At 46.4% G+C, this 19,065-nt stretch overlaps 2 protein-coding genes across 2 annotated transcripts; both read left to right on the forward strand.

The window, feature by feature from the left end:
• The first annotated feature begins 15 nt into the window (after positions 1-15).
• LOC147649187 (keratin, type I cytoskeletal 19-like) lies at positions 16-6,579 on the forward strand. The gene is made up of 8 exons (XM_086864670.1): positions 16-3,416; positions 4,199-4,281; positions 4,473-4,629; positions 4,865-5,026; positions 5,196-5,321; positions 5,414-5,640; positions 5,805-5,893; positions 6,301-6,579. Exons 1-8 carry the CDS (start codon positions 2,967-2,969, stop codon positions 6,318-6,320), a joined length of 1,314 nt encoding a protein of 437 aa, XP_086720796.1. The 5' UTR covers positions 16-2,966; the 3' UTR covers positions 6,321-6,579.
• Positions 6,580-11,362: 4,783 nt separating this feature from the next.
• On the forward strand, positions 11,363-15,466 carry LOC111939957 (keratin, type I cytoskeletal 42-like). The gene is made up of 8 exons (XM_086864671.1): positions 11,363-12,024; positions 12,830-12,912; positions 13,066-13,222; positions 13,458-13,619; positions 13,789-13,914; positions 14,007-14,233; positions 14,783-14,811; positions 15,170-15,466. Exons 1-8 carry the CDS (start codon positions 11,575-11,577, stop codon positions 15,187-15,189), a joined length of 1,254 nt encoding a protein of 417 aa, XP_086720797.1. The 5' UTR covers positions 11,363-11,574; the 3' UTR covers positions 15,190-15,466.
• The last annotated feature ends 3,599 nt before the right edge of the window (positions 15,467-19,065 follow it).

Here is a 19,065-nt window from a genome sequence, read left to right on the forward strand (position 1 = left end):
TGGGCTGTGCTTTTTTTTTTTTTAATAATGTGTCAGATATTCATATGAACTGAGCTCTGAGACCCAACAGATGAATATCAGCCTTAAAGGGACTGCAGAACCTCAGTGCTAGATGACTCTAATGGTATTGGCAGCACGTGAGTGTCCACAAGGGAACACTCATGATTAGGGAGCCATGGTTGTAAAATGAAACTAATGTTTCAATTCACAAAACCTTGATGGATACTCATTGGTTTAACCTGGAAATGCACAGATAAAGGATCTTGTTTTGAAAGTATAAAAAGTGAAAGGGATGTATAATTTACAGGAACTTTACAAAGTTCATTTAATATTAACATAAAGTGCAGTGCTGGGTTCTAACCAGCAGTACGACCCACAGAGGTGCTGGTTCCTGGGCAGCAACTGTAGCTTAATGGCCTTCAGATGGCAAAGTGCTCTGGATTAACTTTTTTTTCCCCTTCTTTCTCTCTTTGCAGAATCCCAGGAGGAGGCATGGGAGGAGGCATGGGAGGTGGTAGAATTGGAGGTGGTGGTTATAAAAGGGCATAAAAGGGCCTGGAATGATCACTGGATATAGCTACCAGTGTATCCCAGCAACTGAGGGGCCAGAATTCCAGCGAGGCTGCCCAAGGGGAGGGTACATCTCACTTGCACACTACCTTGCAGGCTGCACACAAGGGAGGGAACTCTGAGGCCGAGGTGAGAGTGAAAGAAAATGTGAGTTCCAGAGCCGAGGAGCAGCACTGCTGAGTAACACAACAGATGCACATAAGTACGGATTCAGAGAAGATACAAAACTGATTTCCAGAAATACACGTCACACTGCCATGCAAACTTTCTCAGCACTTGGAAACCATTCAGGGAAACAGAAACACTTGACTTACACCAAGCCAAAGTGTGCTGGCATTGTGCTGGCATGAACGAGCCTTTGCAGGCTTGTTAAACAGAGTTGGTGCTGCCTAAATGCTGCCAAGGACATGGAACAGGAACAGTGAGATTCTAAATTTATCCTTCTTTGGTTTAGAAACTTGAACTACACACACCATCCACAAAGAGCCATGGTGTTCATGAGAAATTGTCTGAGGATTAAGAATTGTGAGTATTCCAGAGCCCTCTAAGGGAAGGAATTGCATTGCCACGTCCTACAGGTGCAGGGACAGAGACATCCACGGATGTGAGTCCACGCTTTAAACTAACCTTGGAAGAGTATTTATCTCCCTGACTCCTAATTACTTTGCTGCCCAACAGGCACTAACTGCTACACATCATACAGTGAAGTCCAGAAGGGGTTAAAACAGAACGAAGACAGCAACTACTGAGACCCAGGTGGAGGACAGGAAGCATTTCCAATATCATTTTACATCCATAAGGCCCAGTATTGGGTTTGTGTGGCAAGTTTGGGTAGCAGGGGATACAGGGGGATTTCTGTGAGAAGCTGCCAGAAGCTTCCCCCGTGTCCAGTGGATCCAGTGCCAGCCCAGGATGGCCCAGGCCAGCCAGGGCAGAGCCCCTCAGCGATGGTGGCAACACCTCGGGGGTAACAGAGTTACCAAGGGTGAACAAATCTGCACAACTGCAGCCAGAGACAGGAGTGGGCTTCTTTCTTCTTCTGTAATATGGAACCTCTTCCTAAAACACTTCTAGGTTGAATCCATCCTCCCTCTCCATGGGTAAGCTGACTTTGAGGTGGCAATTCACAACAAGTCCCACCAGCTCCTTGTGCTTCCTTTGCACAGCCCAGTGACTCTTCCATAGGAGCTGCAGTGCTGGTATTTTATGCACAACTGGAAATTCGAAAATTTGTTTCTGTTCAAGGCTTTTCTCAGTTTCACAGGACCTTGATTAGTAAAGGTGGAAAAAGCAGCTCACTGCTGTTCCCTATTGCACAGGCAGTGGAAAAAAGTACACAACTGTTTCTGACTCTGTTGGGTTATGCAAGGTATTCTGTCATGGTTGCAAAACACTCTTCACTGTAATGATCTCAGGTAATGATGATATTTTTTTCAGATCTAATCTTTGGCTCTTTTAATCAAACTTATTTTTTCATTGTATTATAAAATTCAAAGATGTATTCTGAGAAATTACTATTTAATACAGTTATGAAAATACACAAAGTAAAATATTTCTCCTCTCAATTTCCTCTGAGTCCATTTAAAATGGCTACAGTAAAATAAATACAATAAAATATGGAGCTCTTTGATAGGAAAATATTTAATATCTTTTCCCTTGCACAATTTTACTTTTGTGGCTGTTATGCAGAGTTTTCTTCAAAAAGAAAAAAGACTGATCCACATGCTGCATGTTCAGAGAAAGCTGAATGCCAGCAGGACCGTATTCAATACAGAGTGAAAAATTCAGAGGCAAGTTTTCCTCTGTAACAGACATGGGAATGCAGTCTTTAAAGTTTTTATTTCAATACCTTAAAGTAAATTTCTATGAAGGTGATGTAAATTTGAAATAAATCAATGAATGAAGAGTCCCTTGGAGGCTGCTGTGTTATGAATCATGTCTGTGATCTCAGGTGGAAGACCGAAGCTGAGCAACTGAGTTTCAAAACCTAAAAAATGATGGACACAGACAATGAGGCAGAGACTTCATTAGCTGCCGTTACCAGTGAGATATTGCCAGATTAACAGAAACCGAGAGATACAACATTGTTCAACAAAATATCCAACAAGGAGCCACCCACATAAAATTATAGTGCAGCTAGGTGTGAATCAACTAAGACATACTTGAACTGAATGGTAATGCCTTTTACTTACCTCAGACAAAATTCCCCTTAGCACATCACTTTCAGCATGAGCACGATGGCTGGCAAAGCCCATGGGAAGCTGGACTGCCTAGCAGGTGACACCCACCCGGGCAGGTATAAATAGCCACCAGCAAGGACGACCTGCTCACTTTGATTTCCTCTATCTCGCTGTGCACAGCTTTGCATCTGGGGCTGGATATCTGATCCCTTCACCATGAGCTGCAGCATCAAGAGATCCTCCAGCACCTCGTACAGGAGCGGAGGAGGAGGTGGAGGCGCCTGCGGTGGTGGCAGCAGCGGCCGCAGCTCCTCCGTGTCCTGCCGGCGCTACGCCTCCTCCGTGATCGGCGGTGGCAGCTACGGCGGGGCAGCCTGCGGGGGCTACGGGGGCGGCCTGAGCATGGGCAGCCTGGCCGGGGGCTTTGGCGGGGGCTTTGCGGGCAGCTGCGGCCCTGGGGGGGACCTGCTGCTCAGCGGCAATGAGAAGGTCACCATGCAGAACCTCAACGACCGCCTGGCGGCTTACCTGGAGAAGGTGCGAAGGCTGGAGGAAGAGAACGCTCAGCTTGAGCACCACATCCGGGAATGGTACAGGAAACAAGCTCCCAATGTTTCCAAGGACTACAGCTCCTACTACCAGACCATTGAACAACTCCAGAATCAGGTAGGATCTTCCTGGCACACGTGGCTCCATCTCCCGCATGCTTCTCTCTCCTCTAAGACCTTCCTCTTTCCTTCTTGCTTCTTCCTCCTCCCTCCATCCCCAGCACTGGGCTCTACCGCCCGCAGGACGGCCGTGCTGCGGTGGCACCGCAGGCACAAACCTGCTGAGCTGCACCTCCCATCCCCTGGCTGAGCAAAGCCTCACAGCAGCCCACAGGCAGCAGGGCACAGCCCCAGGCACCAGGAGCTCCAGCAGCCACAGGCACGCTGCCTCACGCAATGTTCATCCCACGTTGTGCAGGTGGCTCCAAACCAGCCACGTGTGCCTTGCACTGCTTCCCTCTGCTCCCACCCAGATCAGCTGGATGGAGTGCAAAGCCAAAGCACCGGGACGGCAGGGCCTGAGCTCCCTTTGTCCCTGTCCCTCTCCTACAGACACCAGGTGGAAGGACTCAGCTCTTCCCTTACAATCAGGTCACATAGTACCAAAAAAACAGAGTAAACAGACACTGTGAAGGAATACATTCTATAGATAGTTCTGCAAACACTCTTTGGGACACACAGGGTCTGTCCTTAACTTGATAAAAGGAAGAGCATGGATTTGGCAGGATGATCTCTAATAGCACAAGCTCCCCTGAAAAGTAAATCTGGATCTTTACCCTTCCATATGGACCCTGCACTACTGCAAGAAACAATTCTAGGACCCATAATAAAACCCTACCAAAGCTTTGTCCTGCAAATCTAGAACACAGAAAGACTTCTCTCCCCCTTCCCCTTTTGCAGATTATTTCTGCCACTGTGGACAACAACAGAATGCTTCTGGACATCGATAATAGCAAGATGACTGCCGATGACTTCCGAATGAAGTGAGTACCTCCCTGTGAACCTTCCATGTCTGTCAAATCCCTGTCATCATCTAAGAAGACAAGGGAGGACTGGCCTGGGTGGTATTACTGAGTCATCCCATTTTACTGGAATACTGATCTTAGAAGGATCTGTGCTATTGACTGTTAGCGTCTCATTTCCCCATTTCTCTGTCTCTGTGTGTGTGACATAGGTATGAGAATGAGCTGGTCATCCGTCAGACCGTGGAGGCTGACATCAATGGCCTGAGAAATCTCATGGATGACCTGACTCTGGTTAGATCTTCACTGGAATCTGAGCTGGAGACCTTGAAGGATGAGCTGATTGCTCTGAAGAGAAACCATGAGGAGGTACGATCCACTGATAGATGGCACAGCCAAAGAAAGAATGTGTTGGTTCTTCACGGCTCCCACCACCACATATCAAATATGAAATCAATTTCATTTTATTCATTATATCATATATATATATGTATTCATGCCATAGGACTGTCATTCCTTTGTACCTTGGACTGCTTTGCCCACAGTCCCCAGCACAACAAATGACCTGTGTGTGCTCTTGTGTCTCTCTCTGGACTCCCTGCAGGAAATGAGGCAGCTTCAGTCCCAAACTGGTGGCGATGTGAGCGTCGAGGTCAATGCTGCCCCTGGAGAAGACTTGACAAAGATCCTGAATGACCTGAGAGATGAATATGAGCAGATCATTGCAAAGAACCGCAAGGAGGTGGAGCAGTGGTATGAGGTCAAGGTATGTAGCAATGCCCAGAGTGGGAATAGGGTGGGACAGCCCAGACACCCTGGTACCAGGACTGGCTGAAAGGGAGACGCTCCCTGGAGATGTGAGCACTCGCTCAGCAAATCTGCTCCCTGAGGAGCTGCTGTGGCTCAGAAAGTGCCTCTGGGGTTGGACTCCACAGATCCAAGAAGTCAATCAGCAGGTCACTTCCAGCAGCCAGGACATCCAGACAAGCAGCCACCAGCTCACCGAGCTGAGGCGCGAGATGCAGAACCTGGAGATCGAACTGCAGGCACAGCTCAGCACGGTACGTGGGCAGCATCTGCGGGCCCTTCCCTCCTTGGCACGGGCAGGGAGCCGTAGAACTCTGCTCCTCAACTCCTGTGTTTGCCTTTCCAGAAAGGCTCTCTGGAAAACTCCCTGGCAGAAACCGAGTCTCGCTACAGCTGCCTGCTCCAACAAATCCAGGGGCAGATAAACTGTATCGAGGAGGAGCTGGCCAGCATCCGCTGTGAGATGGAGAGTCAGAGCCAGGAGTACAAGATGCTCCTGGGTATAAAAACCCGCCTGGAGCAGGAGATCCAGCAGTACCGGGCACTGCTGCAGGAGGGGCAGCAGGATCTTGTGTACGTATTTCATATTTTAGCAAGGGTGTAAAAAGAAATCCTCATGTACTTATTTACTAACAGAAAATTTTTGTCCCTAAAGCTACATCAACATATCTTTCAAGTGAACATCCCATGTTAGTAGGTTTAGATGAATTCTCTCTTTTTTTTTTCTTTTCTCACAGTGCCTCCCAAGGAGCTTTCCAAGTAGGTGGAAAATCCTCCCAGACTTATTCTGCTTCCTACTCTCATTCCCAGTGTGGGGAGATGTCAGGTAAGCCAACACTCTGTAAGCATGTGATTACTAGTGGGTTACATCTGCCCCAATGGCTGCAATGTATTTAGTCAGAAAAAAGTTTGTGTTGGGAAAGATTCCGAGGTCCATTAGCCAAGGAGTGAGAAACCTCATTACTCTGTTGCAGTAGAATCAGGGATTAAAATACAGCAAGTGTTGCTCTTCCCTCTGCTTAAATAAAATACAGCTTACAAACTTTATGGGATGGGAAACAGTTTTTGCTTATTGGAATAATAAAAAAACACAGTTCTGAGGAAGCGCTCAGGGTGCTGCTGGGCAGGGAGCCTCTGTGCCTCTGCTGCTGACACTGTCAGGTGTAAGAATTCCACTCAGCAGGAATGTTCAGACATTCCCTCAAGGGAGTGATTTGCTCTGTGTTCACACAGGGCAGTCAAGAGTGTGCTAGAGCACCAGGAGAGACCCTGGCACCATCCAGCTGAGATGCACCGACCATGGGCAGCAAAAGACACCCAAGAGCTTCTGCAGCATGGCCAAGGCAGCAGGAGGGGTTTGGAAGATGAGCCTGGTCACCTGCCCCAGCACCCCTTCCTCTGCCCTGCAATGCTTGGCTTACTCAACATGTGTTTGGCAACTCATTCTTTGTTAAAGGGCTCACCCTCTGCTGGTAACTCTGCTCTAATAAACCTTTATGTCTGCAATGCAAATCACAACTTGTCTGAGAAAATCAATATAACCAACCTCGTGCGAGTACTTATCCAGATTATCCACCAAACATGGGCTGTGCAGTTGTACAGTGTACGTGGTCTCAGGACAGTCCATTTCACACTAGGAAAATGGACACAGTGCTGGGATAGAACCACTGAGTGAAAGGAAATAGCTGGCAGTGTGACCATGGCTGTGTGAGGTGAGACAACAGCCAGCCTCTGCCTAGGGAAACTGCCAGGTGAGGCTGGCAGAACTCTCTCTTCACAAGCAAAAAATATAAAGCTGAAAATAGAAACCTTGTTGTGTTCTTGACACAAGTTTTCTCTTTCCTGAGACATTAAAAACCATTTACCATTTTGGTTTTTAGTGGTCACTAAGGGATTGCTTTCTGGCCCCTTGCCTTGCCACTTGCACTATGAGAGAATTAATTATGTGAACGGAGAAAGGAAATACAAATGATGTGTAACTATCAAGAGATCAACTGTTAATTTACTAAATTGTGCCCAGTGGTACTACTATAACTTATCTGAGTCCATTAATCTCATCACAGCTGGAGCCCTGTGAGAAGGAAGGTGTGACTCAGCAGAAGTTGTTCCAGCATGAGGGGGCTCCTCACAAGTATTTCTACATCTTTTGTTGCACACAGAATTACATATTGCTGACTTCTGTTAGGAAAGACAGAACAATGTACCTATTTCCTTCAGTGTCATGCACCAAAAGCATTCCAGTGTTTTATGATAGAAATTTCAATTTAAATACTAATATAATACCAAGAACCCAATTTCTGTAATTATACACAGCTGGCTGATACTCTGCCTTAAGAGAAATGAGAGACACATTCCTTTCATTGAAGGTATTTTCTACATTTTTCTGCTTAAGAACACAACATATGAAACAAAATTAGACAAGAGAGCAATACTAAATTGAAGCAGTTCTTTTAGATGTATTTTGCTTTCTGAAGATCACAGTGAAGCTCCTTTTCAGTCCCTGACTGTTGTGCACCAGATACACAAAATCGGCCTTGTATCACTTGCCTGTTCATCCCTTCCCCACTGATTAAACCAGGTTTCTAGTATTTCCCATTTCATTTCAGACTGAAGGATTGATCTGTTAGGGTAATGAAATGAAACACTTTCTCATCACAACCAACTTAAAAGAGTTTGATCTTGTTTAGGTTTTCTCTCAGTACCCACATGCCTTGGCTCTGCCAGCACAGCCCCCTGACTGCAGCCTGCAGTGAGTGCCCATAAAGAATACACTTTCTATTCCTGTTGAAAAACTGACTTTTATCAGTCCAGCATCAGGAATTTGTGTGAATAAAAGCCTGTCTACAATGAATAAAAAGCTCATTTCAGGTTTTAACAGAATAGAAAGTGATGCAAGCAAATGCAAACATGACTTTTATCTCCAGAGGCTGCCAGAACTCGCTCAGGTCTCAGCTATATTTATTGTAGCCAAAGCAGCTGAAGGAGACATCTCTTTTGAGGCGAGATTATGGAACCTTAAACTACAGTTCATGAATGTAACTAAAGAACTGAAAAGTTCTTTTGCTTCCTTCTAACATTGCAGAACTCCCAGGAACTCCAGAGCAGCAGTGTTTGTCCCCATTTCTGAGCTGATTTGGGAGTGTGAGGTCTTGGTGCAGTGGGTGGCACTGGGTGGGTGCCACTCCTCAGGAGTCTCTATAGCAGGATCAACTCACTGCAGAGTCCTGCAGCTGACAGCACAATGTCCTCCACATATTCCTGCCAATCCACAGGGCACTAACCCCCACCTAGGGATGGGCCAAGGCCTGTCCTAGGGACAACACACAGCACAGGTGTGCCACAGGCACAGCAAGATCCACAGCCTCCATCTAAGACTGGCAGGTGCTCCAGAAACCTTGTGCTATTGCTGTGATCAGCTATCCACTGCCTGCTCCTGTGCTCACTTCACTCATCCATGTTCTTAGAAAATCCATACACTTGCTTAGTGCTTTGAACAGATCTACAGGATAGGAAAAAAAGGCTTTGGCAGGGAGGAATTTAGAATTCAATTAGTCACCATCATCAATAACAGGAGCACATGGAAGAAGGTTGAGAGAAAAAGAACAGGAAAGGATCCCTCGTCTGGAAGTGTTTAATTTCTCTTGGGAAGTATCTCTAAATTTGTCTTTTTTCAGTGGTAGGAAGGACTATGAGTAATGATTTAGATCAAGTACAGAATCAAAATAGCTCACATTTAATAGGATTTTCTGTAGGTCTATACATATGCAAGTTTATGAGCCCAGCCCATGGAGTGAATAAGAGAAGGATGAGCCCAGAATGGGGGATTGTGGAATCCTACAGCTCTGAATGAACTGAACAAATGCACAGGTTGAGCGATGCTGCAGAACAATGGATGACGGATGAGGAATGCACAAATGGAGTTCCTGACGAAACTCTTGGGAGTTGCACTCTTCTTACCAAGACCACATTTGACTCATTTACAGTAGAACAATTAATTACCAGTAATTGTATCTAGGATTGTCCTCTCCCTCTCGTGTGATTGAAGACATGCACCCAGTAATGCCATCACAGCCTCTGTGGAAACCACAGCCTGCTTTTGGTTCTTCTGCCAATTTGGAGGCTGTTTGTGGCTCAACATCCAACTTCACCGGTGAGTAAACAGCGCTGGGAAAGGATTCACAGCACTCCTACTTCAAACAAACTTCTGACCTGCTGAGGTCCATGAGGTGCACTATGAGCAGAAAGTCTGCCATGGGAAGATGTGATTTCAAAGTTCTTACAGCGCCTTTGAATGGCTGAGGAACCTCAACATCTTCTACAGCAGAACATGTCTGACCTCCTTCTGTCATTACTGTGGACTGTGAAAGGTAATGGCTCCTGAACAGTCCTGGCTCTTCTGGCTTGTGAAGTAAATCAGCAGGTCCAAACTCACTCACAACAGGCAACTCAGGCCATGAGCCATGGACACAGGACAGTGGCCAGAAATGCACATGGAGACAAGGAAATACCCCTGAGTTACAGAACAGAAAGTCTAGAAATTAAACATTTGGGATGCAGTTATGGCAGTTAGAAGAGTTAGAAAACCTATTTGAGAAAATAAGAAAGAAACACAGAGACAGAGAAAAGGCACCTGGTGATGGTATGAAATTACAGCATTGGGAAATGTCAGGAATTGTTGGGTCGGGTGTTGTGATGCAATGATGCCAAGAAGGAGATATAAAATCAGCACCTCTGGCACTAACACCAATCAGCAATAAACATCTCATAGGGGAGAATAAAAGTGCATTTCAACAATCTAATGAGGAAAATATGACTAAGGAATCACACCCTGTGAGAAAATAATTTTTATTTTTTAATAATGATGACTCAGTCTCAATAACATATGCAAAGCACTTGGTACTGACGTGTGGATAATTAAAGAGCTACCAATAAAACAACAATCATAATTATGCCGCTCAAAGGATTACATTAACTGTGATATGGGGGTGGTGGTGTGTCAAGAAAGAGGGTCAATGGTTTTCCATGATTCTTCAGTCATCTATAACACACATTAGTAACTTTTATGGATCTCATAATCATTGTGGCTAAGAAAAAAAAAATGCTGCTTGAGCCACAACTGCAGGGTGTGTGTAAGTAACAGCACAAATGGAGAAACCAACAACAGAACAAATGGGTAATAACCTCCAGTAGAGATGGATTTCCATCAAAGTTCAACCCTCACATAATGAGGTCCCTTGTCTTTCAGGCTTAAAATTCACATTTTCCAAAAGTTATTTAAAGGTAAAATTTCCATAGAAGGGCTTATGACAATCTTCCCCCTTATAGAAATGGTGCAGTTCTTCTGCACCAAGGGACAAAAGACCAAAGGTAAGGGGGATCTAGAGGGTCATCACAGCTACCTCTGTTATACAAGGATAAAATCCCCAACATCAGTTGACCAAGACTTGAAACTCTCCCATCCACAGCTCCTGCAATGCAAACTCTTCAAGACTCTTCTGCCTCCCACAGTTAAAAATTTCCTTTTACTTTCCAAACAGACTTAAATCCAGACTGTGACCATTCCTACATGTACAACAGGATGGTTCTGTATTTCAAACAGCCCTGGTACCTCCTTCCTCAAGAGCCAGCTGATAACAATCTCAGCCTCCATCTGGCCAAGCCAAATCCTTTCTTTCCTCTCCCAGGATACAGCCAATGCAGCCATATAGATTTCATGTACATATTTTAGTTTAAGATAACATCTGAGTGATCGTAAATTTGCACAAAAAATGTTTAGAATCTCACAGCTTTAAAATGCCATCACTGCATGCTCGCATGCTCATGAGACAAGAGCATTTCCTGGAAGTGATACCACATGAGTTTGGTAAGAACAGAAATAATATTGCTGCTGTTAAGCCCATTCTACAGTGATTTACCATTAAGTACCCTGAGAGACAGGGCCCACATTGAGCTTTCTCTTCTAAGGGAAGCACCCAAATTCTTAGAGATTCTGTTTCCAGGGCAGTTCCACAGGCTGATTTGAACCAGCCTCTTGCAAAGGGTGCCTGAGTTCATACTTCTCCAAATCTGAAATTAAAGCAGAGTGATTAGGTAGGTGGTGCTTTCACCACCTGTTTTCAGGACAAAAAGAAGTTACTCCAAAGAACAAAGAACAACTATTAAAATGAGTCTCACTCACTAAGTAGCCAGCAACAAACTATCTCCAAAAAAATCTAACACACAGCCACCCACCCGAAATTGCAGTGCAGGCTTGGTGTGAATCAGCATGCAAACACAGAACCTGGGGGGAGGGCTGTCCCAAGCCCCAAAAGAAATTCCCCTTAGCACATCACTTTCAGCATGAGCACCATGGCTGGCAAAGCCCATGGGAAGCTGGACTGCCTAGCAGGTGACACCCACCCGGGCAGGTATAAATAGCCACCAGCAAGGACGACCTGCTCACTTTGATTTCCTCTATCTCGCTGTGCACAGCTTTGCATCTGGGGCTGGATATCTGATCCCTTCACCATGAGCTGCAGCATCAAGAGATCCTCCAGCACCTCGTACAGGAGCGGAGGAGGAGGTGGAGGCGCCTGCGGTGGTGGCAGCAGCGGCCGCAGCTCCTCCGTGTCCTGCCGGCGCTACGCCTCCTCCGTGATCGGCGGTGGCAGCTACGGCAGGGCAGCCTGCGGGGGCTACGGGGGCGGCCTGAGCATGGGCAGCCTGGCCGGGGGCTTTGGCGGGGGCTTTGCGGGCAGCTGCGGCCCTGGGGGGGACCTGCTGCTCAGCGGCAATGAGAAGGTCACCATGCAGAACCTCAACGACCGCCTGGCGGCTTACCTGGAGAAGGTGCGAAGGCTGGAGGAAGAGAACGCTCAGCTTGAGCACCACATCCGGGAATGGTACAGGAAACAAGCTCCCAATGTTTCCAAGGACTACAGCTCCTACTACCAGACCATTGAACAACTCCAGAATCAGGTAGGATCTTCCTGGCACACGTGGCTCCATCTCCCGCATGCTTCTCTCTCCTCTAAGACCTTCCTCTTTCCTTCTTGCTTCTTCCTCCTCCCTCCATCCCCAGCACTGGGCTCTACCGCCCGCAGGACGGCCGTGCTGCGGTGGCACCGCAGGCACAAACCTGCTGAGCTGCACCTCCCATCCCCTGGCTGAGCAAAGCCTCACAGCAGCCCACAGGCAGCAGGGCACAGCCCCAGGCACCAGGAGCTCCAGCAGCCACAGGCACGCTGCCTCACGCAATGTTCATCCCACGTTGTGCAGGTGGCTCCAAACCAGCCACGTGTGCCTTGCACTGCTTCCCTCTGCTCCCACCCAGATCAGCTGGATGGAGTGCAAAGCCAAAGCACCGGGACGGCAGGGCCTGAGCTCCCTTTGTCCCTGTCCCTCTCCTACAGACACCAGGTGGAAGGACTCAGCTCTTCCCTTACAATCAACATTTTTTGTAAAGAGATGACTTAGAGCATTTGGGTAAAGCCCACAGTGCATCCTACACACAGAAACCATTGGGGATTGGCCATTTCCCAGCATAAAGGTTCTTCTGTTCTTTCCCCCATCAATATACTCTTCCATCAAAATCTTGGGAAAAACCTTGCACACACCAGTCCCTGTGGCATGGCCATTCAGGAAATGTCTGTGGTCCCTGCTCTTCTCCATAAAACAATTCCAAGACCAGCAGTAACACTCTACCAAAGCTTTGTATCTCCTTTCTGCTTGTCCTGCAAATCTAGAACAGAGAAAGACTCCTCTCCCCCTTCCCCTTTTGCAGATTATTTCTGCCACTGTGGACAACAACAGAATGATTCTGGACATTGATAACAGCAAGATGACTGCCGATGACTTCCGAATGAAGTGAGTACCTCCCTGTGAACGTTGCCTCTTTCGTGTCACAAATTTTATGAGACTCATGAAATCAGGTGGATGGAGCCCTGTCTAGAGCGATATGATCATGCCTACATATTGTAATGAAATGAATGTGCAATGCTTTGCTTTCCCTTGGTACAGGTATGAGAATGAGCTGGTCATCCGTCAGACCGTGGAGGCTGACATCAATGGCCTGAGAAACATCCTGGATGGTCTCACTACCACTCGGTCTTCACTGGAATCTGAGCTGGAGACCTTGAAGGATGAGCTGATTGCTCTGAAGAGAAACCATGAGGAGGTACGATCCACTGATAGATGGCACAGCCAAAGACAGAATGTGTTGGTTCTTCACGGCTCCCACCACCACATATCAAATATGAAATCAATTTCATTTTATTCATTATATCATATATATATATGTATTCATGCCATAGGACTGTCATTCCTTTGTACCTTGGACTGCTTTGCCCACAGTCCCCAGCACAACAAATGACCTGTGTGTGCTCTTGTGTCTCTCTCTGGACTCCCTGCAGGAAATGAGGCAGCTTCAGTCCCAAACTGGTGGCGATGTGAGCGTCGAGGTCAATGCTGCCCCTGGAGAAGACTTGACAAAGATCCTGAATGACCTGAGAGATGAATATGAGCAGATCATTGCAAAGAACCGCAAGGAGGTGGAGCAGTGGTATGAGGTCAAGGTATGTAGCAATGCCCAGAGTGGGAATAGGGTGGGACAGCCCAGACACCCTGGTACCAGGACTGGCTGAAAGGGAGACGCTCCCTGGAGATGTGAGCACTCGCTCAGCAAATCTGCTCCCTGAGGAGCTGCTGTGGCTCAGAAAGTGCCTCTGGGGTTGGACTCCACAGATCCAAGAAGTCAATCAGCAGGTCACTTCCAGCAGCCAGGACATCCAGACAAGCAGCCACCAGCTCACCGAGCTGAGGCGCGAGATGCAGAACCTGGAGATCGAACTGCAGGCACAGCTCAGCACGGTACGTGGGCAGCATCTGCGGGCCCTTCCCTCCTTGGCACGGGCAGGGAGCCGTAGAACTCTGCTCCTCAACTCCTGTGTTTGCCTTTCCAGAAAGGCTCTCTGGAAAACTCCCTGGCAGAAACCGAGTCTCGCTACGGCCGCATGCTCCAACAAATCCAGGGGCAGATAAACTGTATCGAGGAGGAGCTGGCCAGCATCCGCTGTGAGATGGAGAGTCAGAGCCAGGAGTACAAGATGCTCCTGGGCATCAAGATGCGCCTGGAGCAGGAGATCCAGCAGTACCGGGCACTGCTGCAGGAGGGGCAGCAGGATCTTGTGTATGTTGTCTGTTTGCAAATAAGGGCACAAATTTTATCACAAGCTTTTCTCTCCTGGCACTCAAAGAAGACAGAGCGGAATACTTTACTTGTCTGTAGCTGAATTTAAATTCAGTGCCTTTTTTTCATGGCATCTGCATTGAAATGTGTCTATCAAAAACTTCCTAAGCACATCAAACACCGAAGGAAACATAGAGCAGATTGTTACTGACAGGTTTTGAGTTAATCAGTTCCTCTTGACCTGTTTGTGCAGAGTGAATTCCATGAGAGGAATCACTATGCCAAACCAAACTGTAATGAATTTCCTTCTGTCAGCAGACAAACAAGCACAACTGGACTGTGAGAGTACAAGAATTATACTGCAGCAGTCTCTTGCTGTCTCTGCTTTTACAAAATTTCTAGGAAAATACAGCTGAAGGGATTGAAATGAAAAAATAGATATAAATATATATTTGCAAGATCCAGGAAAAGTTGAGCTGTTTCCTGCACTGCACATGATGTCAGTATGTATTTATTGTTCCCTTCATTAAAACTCCTTTCCTTTTACAGATCGTGTCAAGGAGCAACCCAAGGAGGAGGTATGTCTTCCCACTCTTCTAGTTCCTACTGTCATGGTCAATCTAGTAACAAGAAACATCTTCCAAAGAGCATCCAAACTTAAGGCTTTCACATTTTGTGTTTCATCCCTTTTTCTGTTAATACCAACTTTGTGCTATGACTTCCACATCTGCAATTGCAGCAGGGATTAAACCATTCACAATCAAAGCTCTTAATTTCAAAGTGGTTTGGCTCCAATTCCAGAGACAAGTTAAGCTCCTTTCCCATGCTTTTGTTAACAAATGGATGTTTTAATAGTGGATGAGTTTGAAAAATCAGTGCTGCAAACAGATTCTTGGTTTCCCTATCAGAGCAATGATTTCTTCTTTCTTTCCACAGGGCAGTCAAGAGTGTGTTAAGATCCCACCGACACATTTGGCTTCCCTGATCCAGTCAGTGCCATGGGAGCCCACACACGCTGTGAGCTACCCCATGCACAGATGGCTCTCCAAATGCTAGTCATGAAATCAGAATTAATAATTACTAGGCTTTTCCTTAAACTATCTACTCCTCCCTTTTCATACTGTCCATCACTGTGACCACTGTGCTTACACACAAGGCTCTGAAGTGCACTTGGTTCTCTACTGAACAACAATCCCTCAAATAAAGCTTTACCTTTCTGCATTGCAAAGAAAACTCTGTGTCCAGCAGTCTATTTGGTATATTAATATTCTATTTACATTTAGGTGTAACAAATCAGATACACAAAGAAATTAAGGTTGCATGAATTATGTAATACGTCTCCAAAGAAATATGTGAATCCTAAATCATACGATGACTGGATAAAATCCTGGAGAGGAATAAACACATCCACATTAAACTCAACGGTGACACCTATGGGGAAGAGAAAGGGGTGGGAGAACCCCTTCTTCATAGCATATATTTCAAGGGGTTGATTTGCCATTTCAGCAGCTGAAGTGAAAAATCAGGATTAATTAACCTGAAAATTTCATGAAAATTTTGTCAAATCAAAACCACTTCCCTTAGAGTCGCTGAACAAGAAATGAATCCTCTCCAGGCAGCCCTTTCCCAGCTTCTGGATGAGAGGTCTGTCTAATCTTGTTCAATTAAAGCAAAGGGTTAGATCAGGAAATGAGTGAGGACTGTGAAGGTTCTACTAACCCAACATTCAGTTGTTGGGATTATTCCTCCTGTTGGAAAATCTGAGCTCAGGTCTTTTACCTGAAAGTTCCACATGGAGGAGTGTGCTCCTTTATTCCATAGGCTCATTCCCAGCTCCATGCTGTGTGGAACTCTGAGTGGAGAAGGGCACGGTGCAGGCAAGGTTCAAGCGTTGTTACTAAACCTGCCCCACTTGGTGTACCACACTCAGCTTATTTGGGCTCAACAGAGGAAGAAAACGGGTGAAATAGATCAATCATTTCAAAATTAGAAATCTGCATTTCAGTGTTTGGTTTGAAGGCTGAGGAAGCTGCTGAACAGGGTCAGCCACATAGCAGGGGAGTGCCGCCCTGTCCCAGACCTTGGGTGGGTCTCAGAGGCTTCATTGTTTCCTGAACACCTCCTAAATCACCGACATTTCTTATCCTGTCACGCTGCTTTACACTCACACTTTGGTTTGCAAAGAGAGTCAGGACAGGTAAAACATCATCGTTTTGGATAATAAGGTATTATTTTAAAATACATCAAACTGTTCCATGTTACAATCCAAACTGAATTCTCTGCACAGCAGGAAAGGGATGAGTCAGAGAAACTATTTCCATGGGAAACAAGGGTTTGTAAAGTCAAAGCAAATCCGCCTGTCCTTGGAGTCACAACAGGACTCTTCTGCCTTCCCTTTTACTCCTCTCTCTTATCAACCAATGCTGACTGTCTCAAGCCCCCTCAGCACTAGCCAGCTATAATGGACTTTGGGATCAAATACCTTCTTTAGGCACAGTTTAACTAGGAAGAATGTCTGTAATCCCAGAAAGGAGCCATTTGTGCTCTAGGCTGTTTGTTGGGAACATTTCCGAGTCTCCTGCTCCTTCTCTCTTTTAGGTGGGACACGTTTGCAGTGCCAGCATGAGGGAATGCTGTGATCCTGCTCCAGTGGTGTGTCCCACAGCTCCGGACCAGGGACAGGATTTATCTGGCTCACACAGTGTGGCACTCCATTCAGCTCGGCATCCTCTGATGGCAATCAAGGAAATAACAAGTAGGATTTGTGACACAAACTGCTCAAAACACTCTCAAAATTAAATTAAAGCCTCGGGCCTGGGACACGGTTGGTACAAGGAAAGGACAGGTTCATTAATACAAAAACTGGCAGGTTTTTATTTTTATTTCATGCCTTGGAGTCGATGGCTGTGTTTAACAGCGGGGCCGGCAGGGAGCGCTCTGAGCTCTCCCGCTTCCCAAGGCCCCAAACCCCGGGGTTTATGGCTCAATCTGAAAATGAATCATCTCCAGAAGGATAACACAACATTTTCAGGAGATTTGATGAAGATAAGAGGGTGAAACGGCTGTATGGAGAGAAATTCAAGAAAAGAAGCAGAATTCAGTGGACCGGGTTCTCCGAGGGGATTTGCTCAGGATCAGGATTCTGACACCTGCAGGGTTTAGACCCTCAGCGATGTTTCCATCTGCAAGGTACAGCTAGAGCAGCCCACTGCTACCCCTGGTGCCTTTGTACACAGTCCTGCCAGGCTCTGGCACTCCTGGCTACACAGAAATGGATCCACGGAGGTGACAAAGCAGATTTCCCTCTCGGCCCACCACCGACTCAAAGAATGAGAAAAGAAAACTCTGACTCACTGTGCCTGTAACAAAAAGCGAGAGGAAAGGAAGCTGCTCCTGTGCCCACCATAACCATGAAAAATAGCAGCAGCCAAGTTAAGTATGAGAATTCATGCAGGAAAATCTCTTTGTAACAATTTCTGTTATAACACTTTGGAGTGCTAATCCCAGTGAACCTTGGAATTTCTTTAAGTGTTTCCACATTGTGGTTGCTGTATCCCTGGAAGCGTTCACGGCCTGTTTGGAGTGGCTTGGATAAACCTGTTCTAGTGGAAGGTTTCCCTGCCTGTGGCAGAGGGTGGAACTGGATGAGCTCTGAGGGCCCTTCCCACCCAAAGCATTCCATGATTCCACGATAAAGGACAAGTGACAGTGAACACGTAGTCTCAGGAGCACTGGAGCTGACTCTCAGAGCTGTTTTAGTACTGCCTAAAGAGAGGTTTCTGCATGCTGCAATTACTCCTAATAGCTCAGTTTGGGAGCCCACGCTCCTGCAGCTCTGCCAAGCCTGGCTCCAGGGAACACCTTTCCCTGGCACACACCTGTGCTCCCAGCCCTGGCAACCCGCGCAGGGTTGGGATCAAAGGCACCCACAGCCTCCCTAATCAACATTTTCTGACAACATTCCCAATCTTAGTTCGGTTCTTTCCCACAACCTGACGTCAGACTATCAAAAATCACAGCCATACCCAAAAGTTCACAGTACTCACACACACACACAAAGATTTTAAACAAATTCCAACAACTCCTTTCTGTTGAAAATGCTGTTAGAAATCATGTCACCAGATTTTATCAGTTATTAAAGCTGAATCCATTAGGAAATCATGAAAAGGTACTCAGAAAGCACTTCAGTCACTGGCTTTGCTGGTGATAGGCTGCCCAAAACACAGTCAGTTGGCACAAACTTCAGTATTTAATAAAAGGAAGGTTTAAAGCTGAATATGGGTGTCAGAGTCTGGTGGAAAACCACAGCTCTTAGTTAAGGTAACAGCCAGGTCTGCCTGTGAAGGGACTGCCTGGTACACACAAACATGGGTAACACAGTCCTTTATGAAAGTGCTACAAACTGTGAAAACTAGTGAGAAATCCCCTTTTATTCCCTTAAAGTTGTGTGTGCAGCCAGGGCAGTCAGAGCCGGGGCTCCAAAGGGGTTTCAATGGTTTAAGAGTTGCCATGAGAACCGAGTGTTAAAAATGCCTCCCTGGCAGCAGCTCCACAAACCAGAGGCTGCAGGGTTTGCCCTCATACAGTAACAGCTGGATTTTCTCACTGAGCCCAACCAGAGATCTTCAGGCTCTGAGAAATCCTGTCAAGAAAAACTGAGTAAGAAACCACTGGTAGGATCAGGAAAGCCCAAATACAAGGATCCACCAGGAGGGTACTAAGAGAGCTCATTGTTTTCTAATTAGATCCAGAACTAATGTTTAAACTGATCTTTAAGGCTTGCACAGTCAAATCTCTGACCTTACTGGAAGCTGTGGCTTGCCCCTGTGATC

This window comes from Cyanistes caeruleus, chromosome 27 (genome assembly GCF_971803275.1).
Source record: "Cyanistes caeruleus chromosome 27, bCyaCae1.hap1.1, whole genome shotgun sequence".
NCBI lineage: Eukaryota > Metazoa > Chordata > Aves > Passeriformes > Paridae > Cyanistes > Cyanistes caeruleus.

Coding starts and splice junctions, on each gene's coding strand:
- LOC111939957 (XM_086864671.1), top strand. CDS start 11,575: ATGAGCTGCAGCATCAAGAGATCCTCCAGCACCTCGTACAGGAGCGGA. Junction 12,025..12,829: donor TTGAACAACTCCAGAATCAG/GTAGGATCTTCC, acceptor CCCCTTTTGCAG/ATTATTTCTGCCACTGTGGA. Junction 13,223..13,457: donor TGAAGAGAAACCATGAGGAG/GTACGATCCACT, acceptor GACTCCCTGCAG/GAAATGAGGCAGCTTCAGTC.
- LOC147649187 (XM_086864670.1), top strand. CDS start 2,967: ATGAGCTGCAGCATCAAGAGATCCTCCAGCACCTCGTACAGGAGCGGA. Junction 3,417..4,198: donor TTGAACAACTCCAGAATCAG/GTAGGATCTTCC, acceptor CCCCTTTTGCAG/ATTATTTCTGCCACTGTGGA. Junction 4,282..4,472: donor GCCGATGACTTCCGAATGAA/GTGAGTACCTCC, acceptor TGTGTGACATAG/GTATGAGAATGAGCTGGTCA.